The sequence below is a fragment of the Meles meles genome, chromosome 18 (genome assembly GCF_922984935.1).
Source record: "Meles meles chromosome 18, mMelMel3.1 paternal haplotype, whole genome shotgun sequence".
Classification (NCBI taxonomy): Eukaryota; Metazoa; Chordata; class Mammalia; order Carnivora; family Mustelidae; genus Meles; species Meles meles.
Genome location: NC_060083.1, coordinates 2400004 through 2427758, shown reverse-complemented (window position 1 = coordinate 2427758; position 27755 = coordinate 2400004). Strand labels below are relative to the sequence as shown.

Sequence of the window (27755 nt, the reverse complement as noted above, 5' to 3'; positions counted from 1 at the left end):
TTTTGGCTGAGACTAACATTTGAATCCATGGACTCAGGAAAGCAGAGAGCCCTCCCCGCAGTGAGGATGGGCATGGTCCCATCCACCGAGGGCCTGAATAGAAGAAGAGGTGGAAGAAAGGAGAATTTGTTCTTTTCTGCTTGACTCTTGAGCTGAGACACCGGTCATCTCCTGCCCTTGGACTGGGATTTACACCATTGGTTCTCCTACTCCTCAGGCCTTTGGACCCAGACTGACTGACACCAGCAGCTTTCCTGGGGCCCCAGCTTGCAGAAGGCAGACTGAGACTCCTCAGCTTCTGTACTTGGGTGAGTCAAGTTTTATAACAAGTCTCTTTTCTGCATGTATCTCCTGTTGGTTTTGTGTTCCTAACACCTGGCCTCCCTTCACACCCAGAGGCTGCCTGGCTGGCAGTGGATACAACCTGGTTTTACGGCCTGAGGACCCACAAGGACAGACACAGTGAGCTGGGTCAGGAGGAGTGTGGCCTGGCCTCCCCAGCCCCACCTTGGCTTGACCTGGGGCAGTTCTCCATATATTTACAAATTTCACCCCACCAGTTTCTTAGAGGGATAGCAATGAGCAGACTTTGGCAAAACAGACCACTTACCTTTAGGTAACCTCCCTTCTGAGTGGAGGGTCCTGGAGGAGGAAAGGACAGGAGTGAGAGGGAGGAAGAATTCCTTTGCAGTTAATAGGAAGAGCCTTCGGAGTACAAGGGTCAAGGGCAAGCCTCTCCAGCATGGGCTACAATGGCATGTAGGTTACCTGGAGTTAAAAGCAATCAAAACCCATCAAATTCAGGAAAACCACTTTGCACCTGCCCCCCAGCACCTGAACTTACACTGGAAACAGGCCTGTAGCAGGAAGAGAACTAGAGATTTTCTTTTTACCTAAGAAACCTATCTGCATAACAGGGCCACCTTTGTTTTCCAAACGTTTCAACCTTCCTGCTAATGGTCTTCCTCTCCTTGTACCCCAGACTCCCATTCTGCTCCTGAGATCAGGATGACATGTAAGTCTCATGTTGCCTGACAGTCTCTGGAATTTCATGTTTGTCTGGATTCATGTTTGTATGGATTTTGTAGGACAAAATTCAATTCAACTTTCTCCTGTTAATAATTTCTGGTGGAAATTTAATTCTTAGTCCACCTAGAAGAACCTTGGACAGAAGAAAATTTCTTCCTCCCCAACAGCGGTAAGGCCTGTCACACCCTATGATCCCCCATAGGTTTTTTTTTTTTTTTAAGATTTTATTTATTTATTTGACAGACAGAGATCACAAGTAGGCAGAGAGGCAGGCAGAGAGAGAGGAGGAAGCAGGCTCCCTGCTGAGCAGAGAGCCCGATGCGATGCGGGGCTCAATCCCAGGACCCTCAGATCAGCCGAAGGCAGAGGCTTAACCCACTGAGCCACCCAGGTGCCCCCCCCCCATAGGTTTTTAGGTAGTTTTTTTGCATCAATCACCATATAGGTTTCTGGGATTCCATACCTCTGGCTATAGCTGAAAGGACAAGTGTAGGCACCGTCCCCAAGATTAGCCAATCTAGGGGACGACTAAGAGTTATGAAGTGCCTTGGTCCACGCTTTGCCCATAAGAGACGAAGGTAACTATGATGGACTTTTCAAAGTCTCTTTTGAAATTGAATTTGAGTGTGACAGGAGGCTATTTTAAAATATTAATTGATATTTCTTCCCTAATAGTTCTTTCTTTTCAACCTCCCCTGCTCCCACCTTCTCACAGTGAAGGCCATTCTACACTCCCAACAGCAGTGGGCAATCCAACAGCAATGAACTCCAGATCCCTTGCCTGCTTTTGTTTGGAAGCGAAGAGACGGAGAAAGATGGGGTAAGTGGTCCAACTCCAGCACCAACACACAGACAACATACTCATGCGAAATGGATTTCAGTTCTACTCCTCCTGCCATCTGGGAAAACCACTTCCCTTCCTCCATTAAATGAGGTGGTTGGACGTAATGACAGGGGAATCATTTCCAACTTTACATATTTCACTGGTCTGGTCTGAGAATGTTGGGCATGTTTAGAAGAAAGTTATAAAGTTAAGTCCTTGACTTCAAGTTGTCCCTTCCCTTCCCCTAGGCCGGGTCCATCACTCCCCCACTCATGGCGCCGGGGAGAAGTACTTCTCTAGAGGCTGGGAAACACAGTTTATGTGTATCTGACCCTGAATAAGTCCCTCAATATCTCTGAGGTGCATTTTTTGGGTTTGTTTTTTACCAGTAAAATACAGATGCCTATTGGTAAAATAGGGTGACTATGAAGAAGGAAAGTTTTCCTATTACATATGTATATCTTCCTTCTCCAAAGAAAGATTTGAGAGAGTGTACAAAATGTACAAAAGAGGGGCGCCTGGGTGGCTTAGTCGTTAACTGTCTGCCTTCGGCTTGGGTCATGATCCCAGGGTCCTGGGATTGAGCCCCGCATCCGGCTCTCTGCTCAGTGTCTCCCACTCCCCCTGCTTGTGATCCCTCCTCGCTGTCTGTCAAATAAATAAAATCTTTTTCAAAAAATGTATAAAAGAAATTAGAATGAAAGAAGCAAAGGGGCGCCTGGGTGGCTCAGTTGGTTAAGCATCTGCCTTCGGCTCAGGTCATGATCCCAGGGTCCTGGCCAGGATCAAGTCCCGCGTTGGGCTCTCTGCTCAGTGGGGAGCCTGCTTGTCCCTCAGCCTGCCCCTCCCCCTGCTTGTGCTCACTCTCGCTCTCTCTTTCTCTCTCTGACAAAGAAATAAATAAAATCTTTTTTAAAAGGGAGGAAAAAGAAGATGAAGCCACGAGGCACACTGATTTATAGAACTCACTCCCTCGAATCTCCTGCGTGTGCTACATGGGGTTGCAAGTTTGGCCCGAAACCAGAGAAATAAAACGTCACCCCATTTTTCCATGCGGAAGAAACCCTCACGAGTTGAGGAGGCAAAACAATGATAAGATGACTTAGGAGGGATTTCTCACACACACGGCATGGTGAGCTGTGGAGCAGTGCGGCCAACGCTCGCTCTCTGTACCTCCGCGGCCAGTTCCACGGGTCTGACAGTGAGGGGGAAGCCCTTTAGAAGCCATCCACCCTGAGCAAACGAACAGACGCTCTCCCCCCTGCAACATGCAGTCATACCTCACAGCTGCGTACAGAGCAACGTGATTGCGGTGCCCACTGACTCCCCCTGCATCAAACGTCACCACCTGTAGAGAAACAGGGTGGTCACTCATTTTTGTTTTTTTTTTTAAGATTTTATTCATTTACTTGACAGAGAGAGAGATCACAAGTAGGCAGAGAGGCAGGCAGAGAGAGAGGGGGAAGCAGGCTCCCTGCCGAGCAGAGAGCCCGATGTGGGGCTTGATCCCAGAACCCCAAGAGCATGACCCGAGCTGAAGGCAGAGGCCCAACCCACTGAGCCACCCGTGTGCCCCAGGGTGGTCACTCATGATTGAATACTTTCTCTGCCTCAGTTTCAAGGCAGCCGTCCCCGTTCCCCTGGCCAGAAAAGGAGCACACAGAACTCTGTACCCAATTCTGGGTACAACCGAACTCACTTCCGAGCGGATTGGTGGGGTAAACCCATTGCGTTGGCCAGTTGTGTGGAGACGGTCTGTGTGGGTTTTACTGTTTACTCTTGTTCTGGGCCAGTGAAGCAGAGTGGAATTCGGCCACGACACAGACCTGGTTTGGAGGATCTTTGTTTCTTATCCGCCTGGCCATTTATTAGCGCGCTTCGTTCTCGTGGCTGGCTGCGGGGTGAACTTTGCTCTTGTAGATGCTGGCTGATTTATGTTTATGTGGCCCCTTTCCTTGTGCTGTACTGAGGGCACAAAGGCTTTGAGGGACAGTGCCCACCATGCCCCGGGGTTAAGATCACTGAAGTCTATTCACTCACGGACTGCCCCTGTATCTTCTACTTAGTCATGATAAGCTAGTCTGGGTTCCAACATTTTGTTTCTGTACAGATGGGTTAAGAAGAAGACCAAGTGGGGCCCCTGGGTGACTCAGTGGGTTAAAGCCTCTGCCTTGAGCTCAGGTCATGATCCCAGGGTCCTGGGATGGAGCCCCACGGCCGGCTCTCTGCTCGGCAGGGAGCCTGCTTCCTCCTCTCTCTCTGTCTGCCTCTCTGCCTACTTGTGATCTCTGTCTGTCAAATAAATAAATAAAATCTTAAAAAAAAAAAAAGGACTTGTCATGATTAGAAATGCATGCTAAAATATTTAAATATGAAATATGATGCCAAAGATTTGCTTTGAAATAATACAGGGGGTGCCTGGGTGGCTCAGTCATTGGCATCTGCCTTCAGCTCAGATCATGATCCCAGGGTCCTGGGATCGAGTCCCCCACTGGGCTCCCTGCTCAGCGGAAAGACTGCTTCTCCCTCTCCCACTGCCCCTGCTTGCGTTCCCCTCTCTTGCTGTGTCTCTTTCTGTCAAATATATAAAATCTTAAAAAAAAAAGAAAACAGGAGGTCGGGAGGTGGACAGCTGTTCAAATGAAGCTAATATTGACTGTGAGTTAATGATTACAGGAGCCGAGCAATAGGAACGTGGAAGTTCGTTAAACTTCTCTCTACAGTTGCGGGCTTGAAATTCTCCCTTCTGGAAAATTAAAAAAAGAAAAAAAGTTAAGGCTTATAAAAAGCGGATTGTGGACACGTGTCATTATACATGTGTCAAAGCCCATGGAATGCACAGCACCAAAAGTGGGCCCTCGTGTCAACTGAGGACTTGGGGTGCTAATGTGTCAGTGTTGGTTTGCTGATTGTAAAAAATCATGGGGACGGGGAGTTTTTGTGTACCTTCCGCTCGACTTTGCTATGAACCTAAATGCTCTAAAGAATACAGTCTATTAAAACACATACACCGTGGGGCGCCTGGCTGGGGCTCGGTCGGTAGAGCACATGACTCTTAATCTCAGGGTCGGGAGTTCAAGCCCCACGTTGGGCATGGAGCCTACTTAAAAAAAAAGAAAAAAAAATGTAAAACCGTGTAACTAACTCAAGCACCCTGTTCTGAGCCCAGTGTTCCATCCAGCAGTGTTGACTCAAGTCTACTCTTATCTTGGACCCTCCTTAACTCCTGCCATTGGGCAGGTCACAGAGCTTGACCCCTGGAAATTATTTCAAGGTTCAATGTGTTGTTGTTCGTCTCATTTGCCAGATAAGAGAAGTAAGACCTGCTCTGCCTTCCTGGTGGGATTGAGGTGAAGACACAACAGCCCGACGTGGAAATGTTCAGGAATGTGTACGTCCAACAGGACAGACTAGAGCGTCTCAACTCCAAGCCTACTCTTATCAGGAGGCCATGACAGCGGGGCTAGTCATTACCCTGGGTGGGCTGGAGAGCACTTCCTAGGTTAGGGGGGATTGGGGGCCCGCTGGAGCTTGGCTCAATCGCTCCTGAAATTCTCCTAGGTCTCCGTGTCTTCCCATAGTCTCCCTCTTTCTTTCCGTCGCAAGGAGGGCTGAGCGGAATTGCATGCAGCTCCCCGGACTGTGCGGGTATTTAATGTGACAGCGGTGACCCCTGTAGCTCTTTCTAGAACTCCATCCACCTCCCCCACCCCCTCCCCCAAAAGCTGTGGAAATCTTTGCTCAGATGAAATCTTACCCGGACCCCAGCGGTAATGGAAGGGCTGCTCTGGTTTCTCTGAGATGGTGGTTCTCAGCTGGGGCTATGTCTCCCCAGGCACATCTGGCCATGTCTGAAGAGAGATTTGCTGTGATAACTGAGGGGTGTTGCCACTGGGTAGAGAAGGGGGCGGTCAGGGGGGAAAAGCGCGGGATGCTGGTAAGCATTGTCCCCCACAGCAAACAACGATGGGGGCCCACATGTCACGGATCCCTAAGCGAGCAGGGACTGGGTGTTTGGTTTCACGTCTATATCGCCAGTCCACAGCAAGTAGGGAATATCACAGACCAGGCGCTCAATAAATATTTGTTGAATGAAAGGTCCATATAGGGGCCGGACCCCGGACCTAGCCTGCTTGCCCCGGAAAGACACTACCAAACCCCTCGGCTGCTCTCTGTAGACGGCAGCATCATAAAGCTTTTCAAAGCCATGTCCCAGCAGCTCAGCAAACATGGTGGGACTGGGACCAGAGGGCACCTGGTTTCCTTCCAACTCCTGGGGTTAACCCCTGCAGAGCCAGCTTTCAGCTGGGGCGGAGGAGAGCTTTTAGGATCATCCCAGCTCAGCCCAGGTGGGAATCTGTCTTCCCATGTCTTAGCTTGGTGCTCCTGGCTTCTGTCTCTACTTCCCCTTTGGTCTTGTCTCATCGTGCAGCCAATACTTCCGGTCTGGAGGGGGCCCCTGGGCCCCTGATTCTGCCACCGAGTGACTTCTCCCCGTCTACTACTAAGCCCTCGCCCCTGGCCCACCAGGGCCTATGGGGACTGTCGGAAAGCGTATTTCAGTGCCTTGTGGGGGCTGAGCGCGGTTATGGCCACTTACATCCTCACTGGCAATGGTGTTAGCGTGACCTTACATGCCTACTGTTGTATGACATGCAGGCCGGCGAAATTATTCCTTACTGCCCCGTGACAGCTTGGGAGTTTCCTTGTTGACAGCAAGGTGCGTTAAAGATCTGTTTTAAAATGGTTTCCTTGGGGCGCCTGGGTGGCTCCGTGGGTTAAAGCCTCTGCCTTCGGCTCAGGTCATGATTTCAGGGTCCTGGGATCAAGCCCTGCATTGGGCTCTCTGCTCAGCGGGGAGCCTGCTTCCCTTCCTCTCTCTGCCTGCCTCTCTGCCTGCTTGTGATCTTTGTCTGTCAAATGAATAAATAAAATCTTTAAAAAAAATAAAAAATAAAATTAAATGGTTTCCTTAAGCAGGGAAATTAAATCAGTTCAGGACAGTCCTGACGATTAAGGGCCCTCACGCACTGGAATGAACACGAGCACCTCAGACGATGGGAAAGAGCTCCAGGCAGCCAGGTGGCAGTTAACTGTCTGGGCAGTCTGGGGACAAGGACGGTCAGGGGCCTGTTCTCATTCTTGGGGATATAAAAATGTCATAGCGGTCCCTGCCTTCACGGACCCTCCAGTCTAGTTCGTAAGACACGGTCTGTACTTCAGAAAATTCACAGCAACTTGCAGGACATACGCCAAATACTGTAGGATTCCCAAAGCGGGCCAAAGAAGTCACGGAAGGCTTCTTGGAGAAGGAGGTCTTGAGATGCGGCCTGTACCACAAATCACTTTTCTGGGACACAAACTTGGGAGACTCTTCTGAGAGCAAAAACGGCACGGAGAGCTGTCCGTGCCCCGAGACCCTCCCTGGATGCTCAGAGCTGTGGTCAAATGCAACAGGGTCTAAAGCAGAAACGCGGCCCCCTGGCAAGGACTGATCCTGTTCACCAGTGTGCAGTGCTTAAGGGCTGCCTGGGTGTTTAGGGCTTTAAGTGGTCAATTTTAGGCATTAGCCTACGAGGCACTGTCACTGTCATTTTAGGGGAGGACAGTAAGCCTTCTCAGCGGCCATGACATCGACCACTGGCAAGTCCCGGTCCAGAGGACCCGGCAGAGCTGAGATGGGGCCTCCCCGCCCTTGTTGACCAGTAAATGCGAATCTGCTCTGTTGTTCTACCTGTGACTAAAATGTTTTCCAGCAGCGCGCGTACACGTACCCTTGTGCGTTCTGGAGTGAGAAACTGAGGCTAAAAATCCCAGCTTCATCCCTTGCTGACCTCGGGCAAGCTTCTCAGCTTCTGGAAAGCTGAGTTTCCTCAATGTCAAATGAAAACTATGGTAACATTTGCCTTTTATTTTTTTTCAAGATTTTATTTATTTGACAGAGAGATCACAAGTAGGCAGAGAGACAGGCAGAGAGAGAGGAGGAAGCAGGCTCCCTGCTGATCAGAGAGCCTGATGTGGGACTCGATCCCAGGACCCTGAGATCGTGACCTGAGCCGAAGGCAGAGGCTTTAACCCACTGAGCCACCCAGGCGCCCAACATTTGCCTTTTAAAGTTAAAATGGTCCCCTAAACATGAAAATGCTCAGGAAAAGGTGAAGTTCTGTACAAACAGGAGCCATAGCTCGGGCTCCTGGGGCCCTGAGTTTTGAGAAGGCAGGACAGAGGCTGGGGCTGGGGACGGTTAAAGAGGACACAGCTTGGAAAAAAACCTGTGTCCACCTGTGACAGTTTGGTTACACAGTCCCACAAAGGGTGTGTTTGGTCCTCCCTAGGTTTATTTATTTATTTATAAAAAGATTTTATTTATTTATCTGAGAGAGTGAGCGAGAGAGAGAGCAAGCGCGCACACGACTGGAGTGGAAGGGCAGGGGGAGAGAGAGAAGCAGGCTCCTCGCTGAGCAGGGAGCCCTACGTGGGACTCGAACCCAGGATCCTGGGATCATGACCTGAGCTGAAAGCAGACCCTTAGCCTAACTGAGCCACCCAGGCACCCCCCTCTGCAGGTTTAAAAGAGAGCTCTAGAGGAGGGCAGCCACAGGTAAAGGTTTGACCGGGATCCCCGGCTCTGCATTCAGGGAGGGTGTCCGCTTACCAGGTTGATGCCGTTTGCTTCTATGTGCTGGAGGAGAGTGCCGGCCACACTCTCTGTGTCCCACTGCACACCTGGGTCATCTGGGAAGTCCCTGGGAAGAAGAAACACCTTTTCTAATCAGGTGTGAACTCCTCCCTAAGCTCTGGTAGGCAAGTGCCAGTCCCCTGATAGGAACTGTATGGGGCGGGGATAGGGGGGCACCCTTAAGGATCCAGGTTTCGGTGAAAGAGGTAAGATTTGGAAACGTGATGCAACTAGAGATCAGCACACACCTCCACACAACACACTTTCGGCGGCCTGCGCTCACTGCTGAGGGGAAGAGACAGACACTGCAGAGACAAGGCTTTGATCTAAAGCTCGGGAGACATATGGGTTCGGAACAAATGTGGCCGCACCACAGAATGACATGTATCTTTGCAACAGTAAGAGCAACCGTGCTTTAAGAAAAAGTACAAAGCTGTGTTCCTTCATTCAACCTCATGAACATCTAGAGAAGGAGACTTTACGGACGCAGTTAGGGAGCCTGCTTGCAAGGTTGTTGGAGGCAGATTCGGACCGGCTTTCTGACTGCAGAGCCGAGACGTTCTGGCCCTACGGAGCCAGCAGCATACTCCGTCCAACGGGGCTGCACCCCAGTGGGGCTGGGCTCCAGGGCAGAGGTCTGCACCTTCTGTGAGTTTCCATTCGGCCACGCCAGAGGCCTGTCTCCTCCTCTGTCTCTTTTCTGTGCATCCATCTATGGTATCATCTAACACGAGGCCAAGGTCTCAATTTGACCTCAGTTTGGGGATATAATGGGTAGTCTTTTTATTTATTTTTTAAATTGAATTTTTAAAAATAATTTTTTAATTTTTAATTTAGACACAGATCACAAGTAGGCAGAGAGGCAGGCAGAGAGGAGGAAGCAGGCTCCCTGCTGAGCAGAGAGCCCGATGCGGGACTCGACCCGAAGACCCTGAGATCATGACCTGAGCAGAAGGCAGAGGCTTTAACCCACTGAGCCACCCAGGCGCCCCTTTTTATCAAATTTTAAAAATGTAATCTCTGCCCCCAAAGTGGGGCTTGAACCCATGACCCCGCTCCACTGCGCGCTCCACTGACTGAGCTAGCCAAGCGCCCCTATTTGTAGTCTTACAAATAGATATCCACCTCTCCCTCTCTCTTTCCTTTTTAAAATATTTTATTTCTTTATTTGACAGAGAGAGGGAGAGCACAGTCAGGGTGAGGGGCAGATGGAGAAGCAGACTCCCCACTGAGCAGGAATTGCCCCCCCCTCCCCCACCGATGTGGGATTCGATCTGAGGACCCTGAGATCATGAGCTGAGCCAAAGGCAGATCTTAACCCACTGAGCCACTAACAGGGAAAGGATGCAGATTAAATCAGCCAAAGGAAGAGAACATAGGGTGTAGTATCTGAGAGGGTTCTGAATGTGAACGATTGTTGTCCTCTCCGTGGGGGACGCGTGACCCCGCCGGCAGTGAAATGTGACCGCACACAGGGAGGACCGCCAACCAGGGAGGCTCACTGCCACTTTGGCATTCAGAGTTTTTATTGGGGTTCCGTGACTTGGGCATGACCGATTGATGGTCCATGTGGTCGACCTCAGCTTCTAGGTGGGCTGACCCTGCACGGCCCTAAAGCCCCGGCCCTAAAACCCCGAAGTTACTCCTCTTAGGCTTGACACAGATCACTTCGCAGAAGCCAAGGGCAATGGCCAGATCTCTCTTTGGGCAAAGCCAAATTCTTTACTATCAACCTTCCTTACATTTAGGAATTGTAGTGAACATTTCTTTCTTTTTTTCTTTTTTTAAGATTTTATTTATTTATTTGACAGACAGAGATCACAAGTAGGCAGAGAGGCAGGCAGAGAGAGAGGAGGAAGCAGGCTCCCTGCTGAGCAGAGAGCCCGATGCGGGACTCGATCCCAGCACCCCGGGATCATGACCTGAGCTGAAGGCAGAGGCTTTAACCCACGGAGCCACCCAGGCGCCCCGTAGTGAACATTTCTATCAGCTGTGGCCTGGACCACCCCTCTTCGCACCTGATTAGTTACAGCATTTCTCTTATTTTCTATTGCTTTGTGTGTCTCCCTAGCCTCACGCCAAAATATGAGGACAGACCTGTGTCTCGCTCTTCTATTTCTCATGTGGAACTGGGTGCAATCCAAGTCAAAGAACAACTTATTTAAATAAACAATGAGTAAATGAGCTTCGGCCACGGGCAAGGAACTGCGTCCAGGGGCTTAATAAGCGCCAGCAGATTGAAGAGCCATACCAGCCTTTGGGGTTGGAACACCCGAGTAAGACGTCTAGAAGACAGCAACGTTATAAAGCATGCCAGGCACCAACCAAGTACGAACTGTGTACGGGAACGAGGCATCCTGGTGGGATCACCTCCCCTCCAGGAAGGGACACAGAAAACTTGACTCGGGGAACCTTCGAACAGATACAAAAATGACTCTTTCAGACCAACTACTGGAGTGGTTCTTTGCCCCAAATTCAACCCTCATCAACTCAAGGCTTGAGTTCAAGTAATAACATTTGCAGTTCCTTTCTTTTCTGACAGATAACAATCCGCCTTAGATAAACATGCTGAATGTAAACAGAAGTCAGTCAACCGTTGGGCCCTTCCTTGAAGAGACGGTTGGTGAATGACCTTTGCCCCATTTCTCTCTGTCCTGTCCATCTTTGCGCTGGCTGGAGTTGGTAGCCATCTTGGCCCATGAAAATCTTGGGTATAAAAGCCAGACACACACACACATACACACACACACACACACACACACCAGACACAACAGAGTAACCGAAAAGGAGAAGCCCTGACCTGGAGGAGTTTTGGAACAAAGGCACCCCACCAGCCCTAGATGGCACAACTCCTTGGGTCACAGTTATTGTAGACTTTCCGTTATTTGCTGCATACATAACCAAATCCTGATTTGGATATGCCAAAATATGTAAAGCCTGGACTTTACTGATTATTTAGGTTGTTTCCAATTTTTATTATTATCATAATAATCCTCATACGTAACCTTTTTTTTTTTTTAATTGACGTAGGCTCCACACCCAACATGGGGCTTGTAACTCATTGCTCCGAGATCAAGAGTCTTACGCTCTACCGACTGAGCCAGCCAGGTGAGCCTATACAAAACTTTTTGTATGCTTCTCTCAATATTCCCTTCGAATAAAATTATAGAAATGTAATTACTAGGGCACCTGGGTGGCTCAGTCAGGTAAGCCTCTGCCTTCGGCTCAGGTCATGATGATCCCGGGGTCCTGGGATTGAGCCCCACATGGAGCTCCCTGCTCGGTGGACAGCCTGCTTCTCCCTCTCCCTCTGCCTGCTGCTCTGCCTACTTGTGCTCTCTCCCTCTCAAATAAATAAATAAATAAATAAAATCTTAACAAAAGAAAAAGAAATGTAATTACTGAGCCAAAGGTGCAGAGAACATGTACAGATCTCTTAAGAACCTTGTTATGAAGAGTGTGTGGAAAGTGTGTTGACTCACAGGAAGTCAGCATTAAGGGAGTGTTTTGTTTTTTTGGGCAATCTCTACAGCCAGCAGGGGACTCGAGCTCTGAAATCAAGAGTCCCATGCTCCACTGACTGAGCCAGCCAGGCGCCCCAAGGGAGTGTTTTTAGAAAGCAGAGAGATTGGGGCGCCTGGGTCATGATCCTGTCAAGGTCCTGGGATCAAGCCCCACATCGGGCTCTCCGCTCAGCGGGGAGACTGATTCTCCCTCTCTCTCTGCCTGCCTGTCTACTTGTGATCTCTCTCTCTGTCAAATAAATAAATAAAATCATAAAAAAAAAGCAGAGGGATTTGTGCATTTTATAGGCAGAAGTTAAAAACTCATACCTATAACTCATAGCAAAACTCCATTCTTCCTAAAAATCTTGGGTGCTTTCTCTTTTTTTCTGGTGCTTTTATACCTACTTTCTTATCCCTGTGAGTCCCCCAAAACTTGGGTTCATTTACTTCCTTTTACAGCTGAAAAGAGCTGGTCAGGAGTGAACCAGCGAGTTCCACAGGCAGACACACAGGTGCTCAGGGGACTTGCTGACCGGGAATGTCACAGAATACGTCTGTATCAAGACTCCAGTTTCATCTTTTAACCACTGTCTCCTTGAAAATCCTGTTATGTAATTCCAGGCCAATATGAAAACAGAAGAAATCAAGCCTCAAATAAGAGTCAGTCTTTACCCTTAAGGAACACCGGGGAATGCTCTCCTCGTCTGCCGTGGATGGGAACCTGTGATAGATTCGCTTCGGCAAAACACAGGTATTCTCTCTCTCTTTCTTTTCTTTTCCCAAAGATTTTATTTATTTACTTGTCAGAGAGAGAGGAAGCAAGCAGCAGGCAGAGGGAGAAGCAGGCTCCCTGCTCGATGCAGGATTCTGGGATCATGACCTGAGCTGAAGGCAGACAATTAACCGACTGAGCCACCCGAATACTCAAAACACTATTCCAAATAGTAGTTCCTCTGCTGCTTCTTCCTTTCCCCCAAATCCAGACCTGTCCAGGCCCACCAGGAATGGTAATAAAGTTACGGAGCTTAGAATTCCCAGGAAAATCCTTTAATGATCAGCAAAGTCCTTTGGGGTTTTTCCTGAGGTCCTAATAAGTCTGGAAATCTCTCAGAGGCTAGTCCGCTTGCAGACGTCTCCAGAGATGTGAAGCTGAGTGACTCAGGCAGAAACAGAGAGATGCGGTGAACTGAAACCAAGTTTCTGGCCAGGGATCGCCCCAGTAGAGCTGAGATGACAAGTCCGAAGAACGGAGGAGGAGGAAAACCAGCGACTGCCCTTCTTTGGGGTGCCTCTCTCCTGCCCTCTTTGGGGGAACTGCAGCCTGTCGAGCCCTCTCTCAGCTCAGGAGTGGTAAAGCCGAGGCACCAACGTGGCCCGCAAGTCACACCTTGTCCCTAGACTTTCTAATTTAGGCACGGCTCTTTCCATCTACATCCCACACCAGTCAAGCGGGGTTTCCCCACTAAGAAGCCAGCCAAGGGGATCTGGGAATAAAGATGGAAATTCCAAGGTCATTCCTAGAGAAGTCTGAGGACTGCATAAAACAGGAAAACGGTCTGATTGTTGGAGGAAAACGGGCACTTGACAACGCCAGACACGTAAGCTGCCAACATATATTCTTCCGCTTTTTCAGAAGAAAATCCAAGAAATGCAAAATGAAAGCAGGTCATCCGGGTGGGGGGGAACAGGCACTGTACTGGGACGAGGTTCTGTCCTGTTCCACCCTGTTGGCAAAGAGTTTCAGTTGCTGCGTCTCAACGAGAAGGCAGTTTGGCCACACGTGATTACCTCTGCCCTTGGACCTTATCTTTCTAGAGATTCTTCTAAGGAAATAACTAAAGCAGCCCAGAAGATCACTTTCACGGCAATTAGAGGGGACGGAGCCTGCAGTTCTGGGGTTCCGCCGCCAGGGAGCAGTTTCTCCAACTTCCCGAAGCGGGCGCCTGAGCAATGCTAAAGATAACCCAGTTTGCGGGCAGGTTCCAGGCGAAAGCAGGGAAAGTGTAGAGACACCCAAGGAAGGGAATGTTAGCGCAAAGCGGGGGAAAAGGAAACCCGCCAAGTTATTAAACTTAAATTCTGCTTCTTTATTTTTGGCCAAAGAATGAGACTGCTACGAAAGAGGAATCGAAATGTATTTAGAGGAACTGAATTTTGAAAATACGATGTTTCGGTGGGAAACTATAGAACGGGCTCTGAAAGTGTCGGGCCTCCGGATACCCAGCCTCGGTCCCCAGGAAGCAGAGCCTGCGAGGAAGGCCTGAGTAGGGCCTTGGCTGGCCAGTGTGATCCCCGGGGAGCAGGAGCGAGGGAGGCGGCGACCGAGCACAGCCAACGCAAGGAAGGCCTTAGAGACGGACCTCGGGGTGGGATCCCGCAGGGCTGTCTGCAGAGTCGTCGGAAAAGCCCCTTGCACTGTCCACCCAGCAGGAAAAAGGGCGGAAGGATTTCTCTCCAAAGGCGCTCACTCTCCAGCACTTCAGGGCTGGGCCGAGCAGGGGTGGGTTTGCACTGCGGCGGGCTGAGAAGGGATGTATTTGCAGGGGAGGCGAGGGAAGGGCCGGGGAAGAGGGAAGCAGGCTGCAGGAGCAGCTTGCTCAGGCCCCGGCCGTGGTCAGCCGGGGTTGCTGCGGCACACAGGCACCAGGCCTGCTGGAAAATGCCCCCAACTTAGCGCTGCCCTAGACCTCAGCCAACAGTAAACAGGCCGGGCCTCTCGGCTGCGGGTTCCCGAAAATAATGTCTGTTTTCCTCCTGGCCGAAGAGCCTCCAACTCCGACCTTTCCTGCACATTCGAACGACTCACCCCGCGGAGAGCCACGGAAAGGCCCCGAACACCCGCGGGCTCTCCGTTCCCGGCGCAAGGCTCCGGCAGGGTCAGCCTCCGCCTTCCCTCCCCGCTCGCCGCTGCGGAAGCCCCACGGCCCGGGTCTCCCGCCTCCCCCAGCCCCAGCCTCGCGGACCCAGACCCGAGGCCCCGCGGCCGGAACGCCACCGGCTGGGGCAGCAGCGGCGCTGTGGGCGCCGGGCCGGTTCGCTCCCCGCACCCCGCGCGCGCGGCCGGAGCTGCCCACACGCCCTTATTGGTCTGGCCGCGGGGCGGGGCGGGAGCTGGAAGGCCCCTCCCCCGCCGCCGGCGCGGGGCTGAACTCGATTACTTCCTTCGTCACGCAAAGCGAGCCAAGGTCATTCAAGTTCAGGGCTGGCCCCGAGGCGGGTGGAGAGCCTGAAGTCTACCTGGGGCGGGTCGCGCCGACCCGGGAGGCCTCGGGCTGCAGATACCCGCCCCGGTGGGCCACTCGGGAGGTCTCCGGGCGTGAGGCCGGGCCCGCGCGGGCTGCGGGAGGGCACAGGAATCGCATCTATGCCGAGGGAGGTAGGGGGTGACGTTCTAAAAGCCGGGCCAGGCGGCTTCTGGGGTGTCTCGGGATCACCAATGAGATAAGCAGAGAGGAAAAAAACACTGGGGGAAGTGAGACCAAGGAGAGGGTAAAAAAGCCTCAGAAAAAGAGAGGAGACTGAAAAGGGGGTAAAAAAAAAATCAGCCCATTTTTCTTAAGTGTGTGCTGACAAGGGCCCCCATCCTCAAGCGGTTGGAGCCCAGACAAAGGCCAAATGTCCCCAAAGACCTTGGTCCACAAAAGGCTTAAAGCCCCAGTCCAAACCACAACTCGGGGTTTTCCTTTCTCAGAGGACACCAGAGGGATTCCCAGACAACGACCGTTGGATCTTGCACTGAAGGCAGGCAGACCACCGCTGGGCTCACATGCCCCTGGTATGACCGCCACAAATCAAGTACGCCGACCTTGCCAAGCTCGTGGGAGAAATCTGTCGAGAAATTGCCAATTTGTTGTCTAATGTGGCTACGGAAAACCCGAGACGAACCCGCTCACTGAACTCGCTTCAGAAGGGTCACAGATGGGGCGCCTGGGTGGCTCAGGTCATGATCCCAGGGTCCTGGGATCAAGCCCCACATCGGGCTCTCTGCTCAGCGGGAAGCCTGCTTCCTCCTCTCTCTCTGCCTACTTGTGATCTGTCTGTCAAATGAATACATAAAATCTTAAAAAAAGGGGGGAGGGTCACAGACTTCAGCTTGCCCCTTCCTGCCCCCAAAGAAGTGGTTTAAGAGGCAGATACCAGTATCCCAACCCCCAAGAGAAGACTTGGGGTGGTGGTGGGGATGGGTCTGTAAGTATTCTTGGACGAATGGGCAGAGGACTCCCCCTAGGCAGAGGCTGCGTGGTGTGTTTTTGAATAGAGAAGAAAGAGGAAGTAGCCTAACCTTTTACTGGCCTGTTAAGTCTTCTGGCGCCTGAAGTTTCTGCCTCACTGCTGTTTTTCAAAGAATCAAAATTAGAGTCACCTCAGAGAAAGGGTTCATACATGATTTTGGCCAGCTTCTCGAACACTGTCATACACCAGGAAACAAGACAAGACAGAAAGCCAGAAGGCAGAGCCTTGAACCCCTCTGGGCTGCTGCTTGCACCCACTGGAATCCCATAGAGGGCAAGTGGGGAGCCTCTGTGAGGGCGGAAACGGCACAGTATCATTTAGGTGACCCTGAGCCCTCAGGCACGGTACCCACAGCAGAACAGAAGGGAGCAAGTGTGCAGAAGGCTCAGATAAGCATTCAAATAATGAAATCCAAGACAAAAAAGCATTGTAAGAAAAGTCAAACAGGGGCGCCTGGGTGGCTCAGTGGTTTAAGCCTCTGCCTTCGGCTCGGGTCATGATCTCAGGGTCCTGGGATCAAGGCCCACATTGGGCTCTCTGCTTGGCAGGGAGCTTTCTTCCCCCACCTCCTGTCTGCCTCTCTGACTACTTGTGATCTCTGTCTGTCAAATAAATAAATAAAATCTTAAAAAAAAAAAAAAAGAAAAGTCAAACAAATTGCTGTGCGGGCTCCGAGAGGGAATAAAAGTCTCTATGGTAAGGATCAAGAATAGTTTCATGGGGATGCCTGGGTGGCTCAGTGGATTAAAGTCTCTGCCTTCAGCTCAGGTCATGATCTCAGGGTCCTGGGATGGAGCCCCACATCGGGCTCTCTGCTCAGCGGGGAGCCTGCTTCCTCCTCTCTCTCTGTCTCTCTCTGCGTACTTGTAATCTCTATCAAATAAATAAATAACATCTTAAAAAAAAAAAAAAAGAATAGTTTCACGAAGGGGCATCTGTGTGGCTCACTCGTTGAGCGGCTGACTCTTGGTTTCAGCTCAGGTCATGATCTCAGGGTCCTGGGATGGAGCCAAATCCCAGATAGAGAAAAAGCATGTGAGCTGAGGTGTGTAGGGTAAATGCAGGGCTGGGATTCGAGACTAGGAAGTTCCGTTTAGCGGGGTCCTGTCACCTTACAGAAGACAGGCATAGAGCAAGGAGTTACGGAAAAGTTTCATTAGCAAGTGGCCAGATCTGGTATGCATTCGGAAATTCAGTCTGAGGAATGACTTGGGGCAGCGGGGGATGGCGAGGTGGCTACAGTCTCGGTCTAGGCCAAAGGAAGTGGGAATGAAAAAGAGCAAAGAGCGAATGGCTTTTTACCAAAGAAGACTTCGCCAGATTTAGCAGCTAATTAGATGGTACGAACAAGGAAGAAAGTCACGTCAGAGATGACTCTGGTTTCAAACAGCGGAACTCCAGTTTTTTTTTTTTTTCTTTAACGATTTTATTTATTTATTTGACAGACAGAGATCACATGTAGGCAGAGGGGCAGAGAGAGAGAAAGGAGGAAGCGGGCTCCCTGCCGGGCAGAGAGCCCGATCGGGGACTCTATCCCAGGACCCTGGGATCATGACCTGAGCCAAAGGCAGAGGCTGTAACCCACTGAGCCACCCAGGTGCCCCTGAGACACTCCAGTTTTAAAAACACTGCATTGGGGCACCTGGGTGGCTCAGCTCGGCGGGGAGTCTGCCTCCCTTCCTCTCTCTCTGCCTGCCTCTCTGCCTACTTGTGATCTCTGTCAAATAAATAAATAAAAATCTTAAAACAAAACAAAAACAAAACACTGCATTACAGTCAAATGCTGTCACTTCATTTAGTGATCACCTGGTGTAACCATCCAAAGTGCCCGGATGGGGTTTGAGATTGGTGGGACTCGGTTATAAACGATTCATCCAAGGGATGCTTACTTGTTTGGTTTGTTTTAAGATCATCAAGATTCGAAGAGCACATTAAAAAAGAAAATTCTAAAAAGTTGTGGCCAAGGGTATCCTGGGATTTGCAAGAGGCCTTGCTTGAAAAACTCTTGAGGAGGGATGGGGTGGGATGGACAGGGTGGAAGACGAGGAAGACAGTTCAGTAAAAGAGAAGTTGTGAGAGAGATGCGGTGAGGGAGCCGAGCAGCCACCAGCACCAAAGCTGCCAAGATCTGGAGGAAAAGGCCATTGGATTTTTTCCCTTGAGAACTCATTAGTGAGTCTTTGAAAGCACGGCTAGTGACTTCGGGGGAGGGAGGGAGAAGCTAAACTACAAGGGGAGGACAGAGGGTGGTGAAAAAGTAGCTCCAGAAACTTTTTTCATTAAGTCTGAGTGATAAGACAGTGAGCAAGAGAAAGAAAGCCTTCGGGAATGGCAGTCTGGGGAAGGGTGTCTTACCATCTCGAGGATATTTGAAGATGGAGGCAAAGAAATCACCAGGGCTGGTAGAAGGGCAAAATGACAGAGAAAGGACGAAAGGAGGAATGAGTAAGAGGACAGGGCAGTTTATGGCTGCAGAAGAGGGAGTGATCACACAGGGAGCAGAAGTTACTGGTTTTAACTGGGTTAGGCTGTTCACACCTTATCAGGTGTTTGTGAGGATTAAATGAGATAATATTTGAAAAACCTTTGGAACAGCGTTTGGCACACAGTACGTGTTCAGTGAGTATTTGTGATTCAGCTGATTCTTTTTTCTTTTTTTAAGTTTGTTTATTCATTTTTAGCAATCTTTTCACCCAGTGTGGGGCTCGAACCCCCAACCCCAAGATTACGAGTTTCATGCTTTTCCAACTGAGCCAGCTAGGAGCCCCTGAGCTGAATCTTGACTAGAAGATAATTCAGTGTGGAGGAATGAGATGAGCACTGGGGTAGGAGACATTACGAAGAAGGGGGTCTGTCAAGAGAAGACAGCGCTGCGTAATCAGATCACAGAACAGGAATGAGAGCAGAGCAGGCCACAGTGGGTCTTGAATTCTCTGCTAAAGTCATCAGGCTCTTGGTAGACACAGCAGGGGCCTTTAAAGGTTTTGGGGGGATTCAAACTATGTTTTAGGAAGGCATACTCTAGGTCAGGCTAAATGAGGGAAAAGTCACTACAGAAGTCCAAACAGGGGATGACGAGGGCCTGAACTAAGATGGTGGAAATAAAAAGACGGAGAGAGATAGGAGACGAGAGGCAGAGTTGGGGCTACATGACTAGCAGGTGGAACAAGGAAGGCTAAGAGGGCCCCAGGCACCCACCATGGTGACCTCTCTGGGGAGGCTGGTGGTGCCAGCAACACAGACGAGAGAACTCTGAAGAAGACCCATAAAGAAGGATCCAGAAAGGGGAGGAGCCAGCAGAGGAGATGGAGAAGGAGCTGACGGGGTTGCCTGTCTGACGTGCCCTGCCTAGTTCATCAACACGAACCAAGTGTCACCAGCACGCCAAGGACGAGGCTAGGCACTGGTGACTGAGCACGGGGCCGACAGTTCACAAAAGCACCTTTCATGACGAATGTCCTGGTGACCATCCAGGCTCATGATGAGGCACGTAAAGGATGTTTTTTCCCCCTCTGTGGGGAATTCTAGCAGTTTTGAGGAGCACAGTATACAGCCCGTGGTGAGTTAAATGGCTGACTGAGAGCAACTGTACTATGGAGGGTCTCCGAAGTAAGGGCTCCACGGCTGTGACTGACCTGAGGGGGTGTCCTGAGGCCCACCGGACAGCCCAGGAGGTGACCTGTGACGTAAGGCTTGGAGCTTCGTAGTGGGTTCTGACGGCACGGATGCAGATTCCTACTCTAACTCAATAGTATTAACAATAATCGCTGCCTTCGTAATGGTTCCCCAAATCTTCTGCATCAGTGGTGGTTGATAATTTTTATGAAATCTCCTTGTTCAATTGCTTAATATAGAGTAGCAGTATCTCTTCTAAGAGTGGTAAGTCTCGAACGAGAGATCTTGCTCCTCACACATAGTTTCCGAGGTAGGCATTCTGTACTGTTTGTCGTTGGTGGGTCCATCGTGGCGCTAAGTCCCAGGACCAGCGTGGGCAACTCGCTCAGCTTCCTACTAAGGGCGAATTTCAGGATATCTGCAGAAGCTGCAATTTGCATTGACACTTTCACCACATAAATGAGCACTCTAGATTCCTTAAGACTGGTCTTAGTAAGAGTGGGAATTTGAGGAAGAGTACCTTCCTTCCAAATGGTATTGTTGATCCATTAACTAGAGAACACAAGAATTGGGACCCGAACAGCCCCGTGAGCAGTCCTGTGAGCCTTAGAAGGAGTCAGTCTAGGGGCACCTGGGTGGTTCAGTTGGTTTTGGCTTAGGTCATGATCCCAGGGTTGTAAGATCAAACCCTGGGTCGGGCTCCATGCTCCGTGCGGAATCTACTTGAGATTCTCTCTCTCTCTCCCTCTACCTCTCCTGCTCATGCTGTCTCTCTCTCTTTAAAATAAATAAATAAAATTTTTTAAAAAAGGAGTCAGTCTAGGGCCTTTTTTTGGAAACCAACACTAACTCAGTATGTTTGGGAGGTAAAATGGTTCTGTTTTCAAGCTGTCTAGGTCAGGGTATTTAGGCTACACAGAAATAGGTATTTTCCATAGTAGTTTCAGCTGTCTGGTGAAACAAAACCCAGGCCAATTATCTTCTCTAACGCAGCATTCTACTCTTCCAACGCCTTCCTAAACTTGGGCCTTTCTAGAATCATACAGAACAACAATATGGATTCTGTCTCTTTCCTACACTCTCCGAGAGCCTGGCGATTGGGGGCTCGGAGGAATCTAAGCCAAGGGACCCGCTACAGTTCCCCTCACACCCAGAACAAGGGAGGCTTTTCCGGGGACCGTGGGCAGGCAAGACTTAGGGGAATAGGAGGTATGTGCCATTTCCCAGGAAGGCCTGATGGGCTGGTGGTCTGAGGGCTTCTCAAGGGCAAATTCTCCTGGAAAAGCAGTGGTGTCCAGATCAGGGCAGCCCATCCTTATAGTGAGTTCCATACAGTCTCGGCCTACTGGTCAACCCCATCTTAGGGGTGCTCCTGTGGACACCTGTTCCTTCCTTCTTCCAGTCTCCGGTCACGGTCAGCATTTCTGAGAATGAGTGTCTAAAGTTTTCATGGCTCTGGTTCACCTGTGGCTTGCTCACTTCCTTTTTTTTTTTTTTTTAATATTTATTTATTTATTTATTTGACAGACAGAGATTACAAGTAGGCAGAGAGGCAGGCAGAGAGAGAGAGGAGGAAGCAGGCTCCCTGCTGAGCAGAGAGCCCGATGTGGGGCTCAATACCAGGACCCTGGGATCATGACCTGAGCCGAAGGCAGAGGCTTTAACCCACTGAGCCACCCAGGCGCCCCGGTTTGCTCACTTCTTATCACACAGAAGATGTAACAATGGGCATCACCACTGGTGTCCCAAACACCAGCTGTTTCTTCTGAACTTGACCTAGGCTTTATCTCCCTCTTGCCATTGAAAATTCTATCATGGATTTCCTTTTCCTTCTCCCTTCTCCTTTGGCCAATTTTACAAAAATTCGGCAATATCAGCATCTAAATCCTTCTAGAGCTAGCATTTCTCAGCCACTGTGCAAAGAACTAAACATTAAACATTGCAGTAGAAAATATACACAGCTACTAGACTGAGGATTTATAAGGAAAGCATGCAAAAAAGAATCCAAGTCACTTCAAGATTATTCCCATTTGGGTTGATTCTATTTGCTGTTGTAACTTGGAAGTATATATAAGGACACACTTGGATAGTCTTCTTACGAATGTTCTATTTGGTTTGGTAGATAGAAATATACATTCTCAGGGATGGAGGGCATTCATTTATTAATAACCACAGGTACCCAGCCTCGGCCTGATATGCTTTCAGAGCAATTAAAAAATACTGACATTTCTTGGGCAAGGTGGAATGCTCCTAGAATTAGCACCTACGACACGTCAAAAGTGAGTTCAAAATAACCATGTTTCTACCACAGTGTTTTCCAGCTGAGGTCCACAAATCCCTGGGAGTCTGCGGCTAAATTCTCAGGGGTCCATGGGTTCTTACAAAAAATGTATTTTTGCTTAGATAACAATCTAAACAATTTTTGGGCTTATGCCATTGACAACAAAGCAGAGGTGTTCATGGGATTTTAGCACATGTGTTTACACGTGTGAGAATTCTTAAAGCTTTTTTTTTTTCTTTTGAAGAGGACTCAAGGGGCACCTGGGTGGTTCTGTCAGTTAGGCATCCGACTCTCGGTTTCAGCTCGAGCTGTGATCTCGGGGTTGTGGGATTGAGCCCTGCATCTGGCTCTGCACTCAGCATGGGGTCTGCTTGGGTTTCTCTCTCCTTCTCCTTCTGCCCCTCCCGCGTGTGTGCTCTCTCTCTCTAAAATAAATACATCTTGGGACGCCTGGGTGGCTTAGTGGGTTAAGCCTCTGCCTTCGGCTCGGGTCATGATCTCGGGGTCATGGGATTGAGCCCCGAATCAGGCTCCCTGCTCAGCAGGAAGCCTGCTTCTCCCTCTCCCACCCTCCTGCTTGTGTTCCCTCTCTCGCTGTGTCTCTCTCTTTGAAATAAACAAATAAAATCTTTTTTTGTTGTTGTTGTTTTTTTTAAAAGATTATTTATTTATTTGACAGACAGAGATCACAAGTAGGCAGAGAGGCAGGCAGAGAGAGAGGAGGAAGCAGACTCCCCGCTGAGCAGAGAGCCCGATGCGGGGCTGGATCCCAGGACCCTGGGATCTTGCCTGAGCCGAAGGCAGAGTCTTTAACCCACTGAGCCACCCAGGCGCCCGTAAACAAATAAAATCTTAAAAAAACAAAAAAGACCCATACGTCACTCAAAGGTTAACAAACCCTGCTCCAAAGTGTTGGGGGTTGAAAACCAGCCCGTGTTCTCTGGGCAATCATGGATAATCTATCTGAACCAACCCTCCCCCTCCCCGGCTTTAAAGGACCCTTGGTCCCTCTCATGTGCGGCATTAACAGGGGAACCAGGTGCACCACTCGGTAGGACCAAGTCCAGGAAAAAGAAGGAACTAGAATCACCGACATCAAGGCATATTTTAGACTCAGTACCCAAGGCGAATCTTAAGCATCTGTGTGCACACCAAGCACCTGTCTTTCCCTCAGTGAGGTCCACGTGCTGGGCTCTGCCTTGATTTGCCTGAATGTTTCTCTACTGAGAGTGGAGTCAGCGCTCTTGGTCAGGACCCCATGAGGGTCTGATGAGAGCACATGCGAAAGCCTAGCGACTTACCCCAGCCTCCTGTCCTGGATGTTTTCTACGATCTAGCTCCAAATAAGAAGGCTGACTCAGAATGACCCCCAGGCCACTGGCCTGACTTTGAGCATCCCAGTTAGCTAGAAACTTTTTTTTTTTTTATTTTTTAATTTTTTTTTTTAAAGATTTTATTTATTTATTTGACAGAGGGAGAGATCACAAGTAGGCAGAGACGCAGGCAGAGAGAGAGGGAGAGAGAGAGGAGGAAGCAGGCTTCCTGCGGAGCAGAGAGCCCGATGCGGGGCTCGATCCCAGGACCCTGAGATCATGACCTGAGCCGAAGGCAGCGGCTTAATCCACTGAGCCACCCAGGTGCCCCTAGCTAGAAACTCTTGCTGTGGTGTCTTACCCACTCGATTGGGTCTCCTTGGAAGCAGACACCGGACTGGTTCAAGCCTGCATTCCCGCTATCCTCCAGCTACGACAATCTCGTAACCCGCCCACTGGCCGTGCTACTGAAGCCTGCACCTGCGGTAGACGTATCTGTCTGACCTGACAATCTGCAGGGGAGAGGTAGCATGGGGACCGAATTTAGACAGAAGAGGGATAAGTTAATAAAATGTATAGAAAGTCCTTTATTGGGAAGCATAGCAAAGTACTGCAGAATTTGCAATTGAAAATTTAAAGCTTAGGGACCTATATGAATGTGTTAAAGGATTCTGAGCCTAGGACTTCCCTAAGTGGGTCTCCCAGGTCTCTTGGGCAAAAGATCTCTTTATCATAGAGGCATAAATCTAGTCCTTTGAAGCCAGCAGTGTCTTACAGATGTCTTACAGAGGGGTCCTAAATGCCAACAGAACTGGCATGTAAAACGTAACTTCTAAACATGGGTTTCAACGAACAGCTGTCCCAAAGTCAGGTTCTCCAGCTGAGGCTTGCAAGAGAAGAGAACTCTCACCCTACTCATTTCTTGGCCCCACGTCTGAACTGCTTGTTCTGACCATGTTCCAACGTCCTCTCTTCTGGCCTTGCTCCTGATTTCCTATTTCTGGCCTTGTCCTTACTTTCAGACGAGACACTTGACGCTGTTTTTCTGGCAAGAACCCTGGTTCCTAACTTACCTAGGAGCCCTGGTCATGGCTCTGAAACGCCTGCCCCCATGAGTTTCCAATGGCTCCGTTTTGTGGCAGGACGAAGGGAAAATTCAGGCCTTCAAAAAATATTCCTTCCCCCCTTTCAGGTAGAGTGACATTTTTGGGGTCCAGTCTAATGGGGATGGTAGAAAGATGAGTCATTTAGGGAAGATGATTCATGTACTCAGTCACCCAAGTCCGCACATCTGGGAGCCTCTCTGGCCTCCTGTCTCCCTTACTCTTTGCAGCCAACTGGTTTCCAAGTTCTAGAAATGTTACCTCTACAGCGGCCCTAGAAACCATCTTCTCCTCTCTGTCTCCTCTGCTGATGCTTTATTTCTGACTCATGTTTCTTTTTTTTTTTTTTTTTTAATATTTTATTTATTTGACAGAGAGAAATCACAACTAGGCAGAGAGGCAGGCAGAGAGAGAGAAGCAGGCTCCCTGCAGAGCAGAGAGCCCAATGCGGGGCTTGATCCCAGGACCCTGAGATCATGACCTGAGCTGAAGGCAGAGACTTAACCCACTGAGCCACCCAGGCGCCCCCTGACTCATGTTTCTTACCCAATTATGCTAACTGGTCTCACTGCGCCAAGTCTGGACTCTCCCGACCCCAAGCCATCTCTGGAATGTTGCCAGAGTTTTCTAAAATGCAAATCAGGGGCACCTGGGTGGCTCCGTTGGTAGAGCTATGACTCTCGATCTCTGGGTTGTGGGTTTGAGCCCCACGTTGAGTTCGGTGTAGGGATTACTTAAAAATAAAATCTTTAGGGGCGCCTGGATGGCTCAATCATTATGTGAATGAGTTTGGCTCAGGTCATGATCCTAGAGTCCTGGGATCGAGCCCCACATCGGGCTCCCTGCTCACCGGGAAGACTGCTTCTCTATCTCTCACACCCCCTTGTGTTCCTTCTCTGGCTGTGTCTCTGTCCAATAAATAGATAAAATCTTAAAAAATAAATAAATAAAATCTTTAAAAAATTTTTTAAAAAGTGCGAATCAGGGTTGCCTGGGTGGCTCGGTTGGTTAAGCGTCTGCCTTTGGCTCAGGTCATGATCCTGGAGTCCTGGGGTCCTGAGATCCAGCCCCACGTCAGGCTCCCCACTCAGCAGGGAGTCTGCTTCTCTTTCTCCCTCTGCCCCTGACACCATTCATGCTCTCTCTCTCCCTCTTTCTCTCTCAAATAAATAAATAAAACCTGTAGAAAAAAATCAAGGGCAAATCAAATCAAGTCATTGCCCAGTTTAGTACGTTTCGAAGGTCCTTGTAGTTTTCATCACTGAAATTCCTTAATCTTGACGGAATCCGAGATCTCTGTGATCTGCATCTGCCCAGCTGTCCCTTCAATCTGCATCTCACCCCCAGGCACAGTGTAAGCCAGCTCCGTGGAAGACCACGCCCTGTATGGAGTCCAGGCTGCTGAGCGCCCCATCCCTTCAAGATTCGGATCGTAGGTAACCGGTCTATGGCATCTTTCCTGACTCCTGCTTTGGAGTCCATGGCTGCCCTCATGTGATTAGTAAGTCTGTCTGCCTTCTCCAGGCACCTGTAAACTGCCTGAGCGTAAGGACTGGCCAGTTCATTTTGAATTCCTAAGACCTAGCATTTCAGAGATACCGTATGCTCAATAAAAAGGTTTCTTAAATGAACCAGTTAAAAAGGATTCTTAAATGAACCAGTTAAATAAACACATTCCAAAGATCAATCAAGAAACAAGCAAACCGAAAGCCGGCTGCGTCTCATGAGCTCTCAAAACCTGTTCCGTCCTGACTTTCATGTGAAGCCGGCTCCATGGGGCACCGGTGTTCGGTACAGAACCTTCCTCGCAAGTGCCGAATGTGTATCAAACACCGAGAACTAGGCTTTGGGAGAGTGCAGAAAATACGAAACTTCCGGCATTTAGAGACCCGGCAGGTGAAACACAGTGGCTGGGGATTACCGATACAAAGTGGCCAAGGAAGTAAGGAGGTGGGAGGACAGTTAGGAACCATGCTGTTGGAGAAGCCAGAAGCAGTTTCCAGACGTGGGGAGGGCATCAGCGGCGACCGGAGCTGCGCGGAGGTCCAGTTAGGTTGGGACTGAAAAGGATCCCCCCGGCTTCACAATTAGGCAGTTACCAGGGACCCAGAGCAAGAGCAGTTTTGATGGTAGAGGGAGGAGGAGGGTTGGTGAACCATATTGTCCTGCACTGGGAAATGAGTAAGAGATGATGATGAGTGTAGATACTATGGATTATGAAGAAAGAGAGGGAAGTAGGGCAGTAGTAATGGGACGGCGGAGAGCTAATGTGCAGGTGTTTTGGTTTGTTTGTTTGTTTGAATGATGCTCTAGAGAAATCTTGACCGAAGACAATGAAATAAGAACAAGTAAGAGGCAAAAGAAAGTCTTCCCTAAGGCATGCTATGGGTGTAGTGACCCATGTGGCAGAGGTCAGGATTACTGGTGAAATGTCAGTCATGGGACGGTACATAGCAGATGTCCGCGTAGGATCCTGGCAGCCAGATCTAGGAAATGGATCGTTGCTAACTGTCCTTTCCAAATTCTGGGAATTGATTTCACAGGTGAGGCAATGGAGTAAACAGCAATTTGATACTCAGAATTTGTTTCAGGCTAAGGACTAGAGACAGGAGGAGACAAGCCGGCAGGCAGGAGGGCCGCAGTGAAATCGCCTTCACACACGGATGGAAGGGAATGCTGCTGGGTGGTCAACACCAGACGCCGGCTCGGATTTGAACTTCAGTTAAACAAGGAATGATCTTGTGATGTAATTATGTCCCATGTGATATGTGGGACATGCCTACATGAAAGCGTTACAGTTTATCTACAATTCACATTTCACTGGGCCTCCTGTACCGCGTCTGGCATCCTGTTTAGGGCCCGTACCTTTGTGCAGGGCGATTACTCTGTTTACCGAATCACATAATGTTGGTTGTGGAAAAGAGATAATGTAATCCAACATCTGTATTTTATTAAGAGAAGAACAAGGATCAGAGCAGGGATATGCTTGCCCGCTGGCACCTTGCCAGTGAGGAGGCAGAGCCGGGGGCCACATCACACGGTCCCCTGGGGCTGCCACAGAAAAGAAATTCCCAATTCTCTTTCTCAGTCTAGCTCCAGGGGACATCATGAAATTCTCCATGGTACCTTATAATCCAATTAATTTTAATATACTTTATTTAGGGGCGCCTGGG

General features: G+C 49.7%; 1 protein-coding gene and 1 long non-coding RNA gene across 3 annotated transcripts in view; one reads left to right on the top strand and one right to left on the bottom strand.

The window, feature by feature from the left end:
- Positions 1 to 27755, bottom strand: part of PIGL (phosphatidylinositol glycan anchor biosynthesis class L) — a 63753-nt gene that overhangs the window by 7293 nt on the left and 28705 nt on the right. For both annotated transcript variants that reach the window (XM_045984667.1, XM_045984668.1), the window contains 3 exons: positions 8508 to 8598; positions 3133 to 3200; positions 611 to 642 (listed from right to left, as the gene is read on the bottom strand). In XM_045984667.1, coding sequence (XP_045840623.1) covers positions 611 to 642; positions 3133 to 3200; positions 8508 to 8598 — 191 coding nt within the window. The remainder of the gene's footprint in view (positions 1 to 610; positions 643 to 3132; positions 3201 to 8507; positions 8599 to 27755) is intronic.
- Positions 277 to 10736, top strand: LOC123929241. Its single transcript, XR_006815910.1, has 3 exons — positions 277 to 308; positions 1745 to 1849; positions 10603 to 10736. It is a non-coding gene; the product is annotated as an uncharacterized LOC123929241 (long non-coding RNA).